The following is a 6,353-nucleotide window of genomic DNA, read 5'->3' on the forward strand; positions in this document are numbered from 1 at the left end:
GTCCCTACACTTCTATGCTCAAAATTAATGATATTGTGTTTAGAGATATCAGCATATAAATATGCTGACTTAACCTATACTTTGAGATGTAAAACCTGTGGTATTTTAATACTTATCTAACTAGAAAAAAACATTCATTTACTAACCCATCTTGCTTTAAAAATTTAAACCAAGGAGTGAAAGCAGAAACACAATTAGTGGATTTGTAAATGAATTGTTTGTTATTAGCTAGAATTATATTAGGTGAAATTTAAAATTTTATTCAAAAGTAAGACCACTCATGATGGTATTGCATATCATTGCAGCACAATTGAGCTCATCACCCATCTAAGCCAATTTAACTTTTTGTATGGTAGTCTTGACTTCATACTTTATCTGTTTTCCTAATGTTGAATAGTCAAATCAGGGAATCTATCTAGAATACTCTAATTAGCAAATGAGTACTAAACTATTTTTTTCCCTTTTCATTTTCTACCTTCCATACCTGTTGCCAGCTTTCCTTTGTCTGTAATATTCAACTCATATTTTCTGTCTTTATTTTTAAGGACTGCCATCAAGTTTCAGGTGTTGTTTTTTAATCTCTGCTTTTATTTTAAATGCCTTTGTTTAACAACTCCTTGCTTTTTTTTGTCCCTAGCTGTGTGATCTACACCAAAATAATCTCAGATTTTATCTTTATTCAACTATAATGGAAATAATATACCTGTCCTATAACACTCAGCAAGGTCTTATAACAGCCAAATAAGATAATTCATAACCAACTATAAACACTATACAAATGTGTAATATTAGTATTACAGCACAAACTATGTACATGAGATTCCAACCTCTTGCACTTCTTAGTTTTTCCAATTACCATTTCATCAATACCAAATACTTATTGTACAGTCACACAACATTATATGGTTAAGAATGCTATATTTAACAAAGTTGGTAATGTGAAATCTTCCCTTTAAGATCTTACAGCCTTAAACTTCTTTAACAAAACCAAGTTGAAATTTTTAGGAAGTCTTTTCTTGGCTCCTTAAGGAACTAATTCATTCTAGGTTCTGGAATCAAGAAACTAGAGGTAATATTTGAAAATCCAATGCAACAAGATTTTATTATATCTAAACAATACACAAATCAAGTGGTTAATGAAGATCATGAACTTTCCTATATGCTTCTTCTTTTAGTGTTGTCTCAGTTTATTTTAAAATGTAATACTGATCTTGTGATCTAGGTGCATTACAGATTCACGGAATGAGGTAGGTTTCCTCGAACTGGTTACCAACTTTCACCTTGGTAGTGGCTGCTGTGGGGATTAGTATCACAAAAACAGATTTAGATGGGAGATAAGATGCTGAAAGAAGAAGAAAGATGTAACATACAATAGAATGAGGGGTATTGGGCATTAGTCAGTAGGCAGAACAATGGGATTTTGATATGCCTTTCCATCCACTTGTCTTTTTTCTTGGTGCATTATTTTTAATGGTTTTTAACTCTCCATTAGTGCCACATCCCACTTTATGATTTGTTCATGGACTATGTAGGGAGTCTGCAGTTTTGTCTTTCAAAATGTTTGCCCTTTCTGCCCAGTGGTTTATTGCATTACCGCCATCATTCTCGGGCTTCAATAAGGGAATGGCATCTGTCTTCTCAATCTTAAAAAGGGCAACTTAACAAGTGCGTTCAGCAAAGCTGTATCTTTCCATCTCCTAGGAATCACCACGGTGCTGACAATGACAACCATCAGCACTCACCTCAGGGAGACCCTGCCAAAGATCCCGTATGTCAAAGCAATTGATATTTACCTGATGGGTTGCTTTGTGTTTGTGTTCCTGGCTCTGCTGGAATACGCCTTTGTAAATTACATCTTCTTCGGAAAAGGCCCCCGGAAAAAGGGAGCTGGCAAACAAAACCAGAGTGCCAATGATAAGAACAAACTGGAGATGAATAAAGTCCAGGTAATGTATTAAATATTCCTAAGCCTTAACTGGTTTGGCTCAGTGGATAGAGCGTCCAGCCTACAGGTTGAAGGGTCCTGCATTCAATTCTGGTAAAGGGCATGCACCTTGGTTGCAGGAACCATCCATCCCTGCCTCTGTCTGTTGGAGTGTGTGCAGGAGGCAGCCAGTCCATGTGTCTCTCTCACATCGATGTTTCTCTCTGTGTGTCTTTCTTTCTCCCTTCCACTCTCTCAGAAATTCAGTGGAAAAAATATCCTTCGGTGAGGATTAATATTCTTGACAATATTCTGAAATTTAGCAGCAGCATGGCGCTCAAGGCTCCCACAACAGGGGGGAAAAATGTTAGTTTGTCTTTAATAAGGCTCAAATACTCCTTCATTTTACGTATTTGAGAGCTGAGGATGGAAGAAGTTAGATTGATGTTTACATATATAAATATTACACCTGGACCTAAAATTCAACCTCAAGTTCATTATTCTTTATTCTAAACTACATAGTTGTAAAACTATATGCAAAAGAATAATTCCAGGTCTGCTTGTTAAATAAATGAGAACTAAAGTGAATAAGCACTGTACTCTGGAAGTGGAAATGAGACAATAGAGCACAGATTGGAATAAAATTGCTTGTATTAGATTCCCAGCTCTGCCAGTCACTGGCTTTATAACTTCAGGCCAATCAACCTATGTAACTCCTCATCTAATGTCAGTTCTAAATATCATCATCCATAAATGGAGATGATTATGGCATACCTATATCAGACTTGTTATAAGAACTAAATGAGGTGTTTTTTTAAGTTCATTATGTAAAACAAATCCTAGAGCATAGTAAGTACTCAGTAAGTATTAGCTATTATCATTATATACAAGATATTGTCACTCTTTTTCTTTTTGCTGTTTATTAGCCAATCTTATGACTTATGCTCCCAGTGGGTGGAATTAAATTAAAATTAATGCACTGTTTATTCTTTTAAAACATCTCTGTAGTCTCTTCTTCTGTGCCATTTTTACTGGAATTCAGTTTAAAATTATGTACTTTGAAATACTGTATTCACTACAAATTGTTTTCAAGACGGCACACAGGGTGACAACTCAAATATCCGTTCATTTAACCAGTGTTCTGAGCACTGCTCTGAATGGGACAAAATTCCTTGCCCTCGTGGAGTTTAGAGTCTAGCGTGGGGAGACAGGCAATATACACACAAATCAGCACTAAGAGGATAATTTCAGGTACAGGTATGTGCTATGAAGAAAGTAAAGACAGTAATGGGGATGAGCATGGTTTGGTTCAGGTTGAGGCAACAGGGGACTTTAATCAGGTGACCAGGAAGTCATCTTTGAGGAATTATCATTTGATCTGAGACCTAAGAGATAAGAAGCAACAGCCACACCCTGTCCCATGTAGGCAAAGGAAATAAGTACTGAGGCTCTGAGTCAGGAATTGCTAGATGTTGTAAAGTACTGAGAGAAAACCAATGTTGTAAGAGCACAGTGAGAGAGAAAATAGACTATGAAATGTGGCTGGAGAATCAGGCAGAAGCCAGATTATGAGTCTTCAAGGTGTATCTTCATGCTCTTTCATAGGATCTCAAATTTGGACAAGCACTGCCAGATAATTAGAAAGTTATAAGCAAAGGAAACATGCAGACTCAGCCACATGGTCAAAATTCCAACCAATGCATTCAAATAAATTTTTATCCTTGTGTGAAACACTAAACTGGATGCTAACAGTGAAGGAATAGGCATGATACTTGCCCTCAAGAATCCTCTAATCTTGCTGGGAAAGAAAAGTATACTCCTATGAGGTGATGGGATTATAAAATGAGGCTGGATGACATTTATTTTGAGGAATATATCTGAAAGGAAGAAGCTTCCCACTGTCTGATTGCAGCCCTAATAGCTATAGAAGTATTTTAGCTGTAGTTTTCAAGGCCACCTCTTTTCTATTCCCATCCCCATCTCAGTTGCCTCGTAACTCTATTAGCTAGTACTCTGTATAGCTTGGAATGTCTGTTAACTGATACAACATAAAGAAATGCCTTACATAAAGTGGCAGAGTAGAACTGGTAGGAAAATTCAGAATATATGAACTGGGTAGGCACTAGAACTGTGAAGGTACAAAGGATAAAATGCCCTTTCAATTGGCTAGAAAAGCAATGTTCTATAGAGAGTAATTAAATGGAAAGGTCAAGCAAACTGAAATCTATTTATTTCAATAAAATAAAAAGATTATAAAACAAATTTTAACCAGTTTTGTGGAGCATTTGCCATGATTCCAGACCAGGATATGAGAATTTTCTAAGGTGCTAAGGGAAAAATAAAGACAGGAAAAAAACTTAATATATCATATCATATCTAGATGTATACAGGTAATATATATTGCTCTGAAGAGAACTTACTGACTGGCTAATAAATAATTTAAATGTTCCCATCCAGCTAAGCTGGCTGGGTCAGTTGGTTGGAGCATCCTCCTATACACCAAAAAGGTTGTGGGATCAATTCTTGGTCAGGGCACATTTCTAGGTTGCAGATTCGATCCTTAGTCAGGATATGTATGGGAGGCAAATAATTGATGTGTATTCTCACAGCAATGTTTCTCTCTCTCTCTCTCTTTCTCTCCCTCTCCCTCCCACTCTCTCTCCTTTCCTCCCTCTCTAGTATAATATATATATAATATAAAAATATAATATATATAATATAAAAATAATGAACAATTGATACATGCATCAACTTGGATAGCTCTCAAGGGGATTATGCTGAGTATTAAAAGATTACATATTGTATGGTTCTATTTATCTAACACTCCTGAAATAAAATTATAAAGATGGAGAACAGATTAGTGGTTGCCAGGAGTTAGTGATGGGGAGAAACTGGGTGAAGGCCACATGGAACCTCTCTGCTATTTTTTAAACTTTTCAGGAATCTACAATATTTGTTTAATGCTCAAAATAAAGACCAAAGGAAAAGATTAATAAAAATACATGAAGAGATGGCGAGTCTCAGGAGAAAAATAAAAGAAACTATAACAAAGAACCAATGGAAATTATAGAATTGAAAAAGAATTAGACGGATTAGTACCAGATTGTATACAGCAGAAGAAAGAATTAGTAAAACTGAAGACAATATTGGCCTTCTCTCAACTTTCCCAATGTACCAGTTCTTTCCATAAATGCTACTAACTCAAGGGATGCCTTAACTGACAACCTTCCGTTAGTTTGCAGTTGGTACCCTTATTATTTATCCTCATGACTTCCTGTGTTCTTCCTCCATGGGACTTATCACAGTTATCTAAATAATAAAAGCCTAAACAACCATTATGGCAGAACAACCAGAATGATCAGTCGCTATAATGCACACTAATCACCAGGGGGCAGACGCTCAACACAGGAGCTTCCCCCTGGTGGTCAGTGCCCTTCCACAGGGAGAGCGCCACTCAGCCAGAAGCCAGGCTCGGGCTCACTGTTGGCAAGTGCAGCGACGGTGGCAGGAGCCTCTCCCGCCTCCACAACAGTGCTAAGGAGCAGAGAGCTGAGCAGTAAGGAACAGTGAGCAGGTGGGCTGTAAGGAGCGAGGGGTCTCAGACTGCAAGAGAGTGCAGGCGGGGCTGAGACCCCCCTCCACCACCAGTGCACGAATTTCATGTACCCGACCTCTATTGAGTATATATTTATCTGTGTAGTTATCTTTCAATGCCTAACTCATTATTAGAGTACTAGAGGCCTGTTGCATGAAATTCGCACATGGGGGCAGGGGAGGGTATCCCTCAGCCTGGCCTGCGCCCTCTCACAATCTAGGACCCCTCAGGTAGGGTCCCTAGGCCTGGCAGGCAATCAGGGACTATTGGGGCTTTTCTTCCCCCATCTGCCCGCAGCTGGCTCCGCCCCGGCTGCTGCCACTGCTTCCCATCTGTGCAGCGCTGCCTCCCCTCCCCTGCCACTGGTCACCTCCCTCTGTGGACAACAGCCTTGGGGTGCAATCACTTGACTGGCCTGGGCCTCCCTCTGCGGGGCAATTGTGGGGCGATGACAGGAACCCCCAACCAATCACATCACACCCGCTTTGGCTGGCCTGGCACCAGTGCATATCATAGCGTGTTCGTCCAGAAGGTCATCCGGATGGTCATTCTGCTGTTCAATCATTCGGCCAATTTGCATATTACACTTTTATTATGATAGACTAGGGGCCCGGTGCACGAAATTCGTGTACTGGGGGGGCGTGTCCCTCAGCCCAGCCTGCCCCCTCTCACATACTGGGAGCCCTCAGGCATTGACCCCCATCACCCTCCAATCGCAGGATTGGCCCCTTGCCCAGGCCTGACGCCTCTGACAGAGGCGTCAGACCTGGGCAGGGGACCCTCATTTCCCCCCATCACTGGTTCTGCTCCCAGCCCAAGCCTGAGCAGAAGCAC

At 39.8% G+C, this 6,353-nt stretch overlaps 1 protein-coding gene across 1 annotated transcript in view; it reads left to right on the plus strand.

Moving 5' to 3' along the window:
- The window catches only part of GABRB1 (gamma-aminobutyric acid type A receptor beta1 subunit), a 365,263-nt gene that overhangs the window by 345,465 nt on the left and 13,445 nt on the right, over positions 1–6,353 (plus strand). The window contains exon 8 of the mRNA XM_006759247.2: positions 1,702–1,946. Coding sequence (XP_006759310.1) covers positions 1,702–1,946 — 245 coding nt within the window. The remainder of the gene's footprint in view (positions 1–1,701; positions 1,947–6,353) is intronic.

The sequence above is a fragment of the Myotis davidii genome, unplaced genomic scaffold (assembly GCF_000327345.1).
Source record: "Myotis davidii unplaced genomic scaffold, ASM32734v1 scaffold455, whole genome shotgun sequence".
Lineage (NCBI taxonomy): Eukaryota > Metazoa > Chordata > Mammalia > Chiroptera > Vespertilionidae > Myotis > Myotis davidii.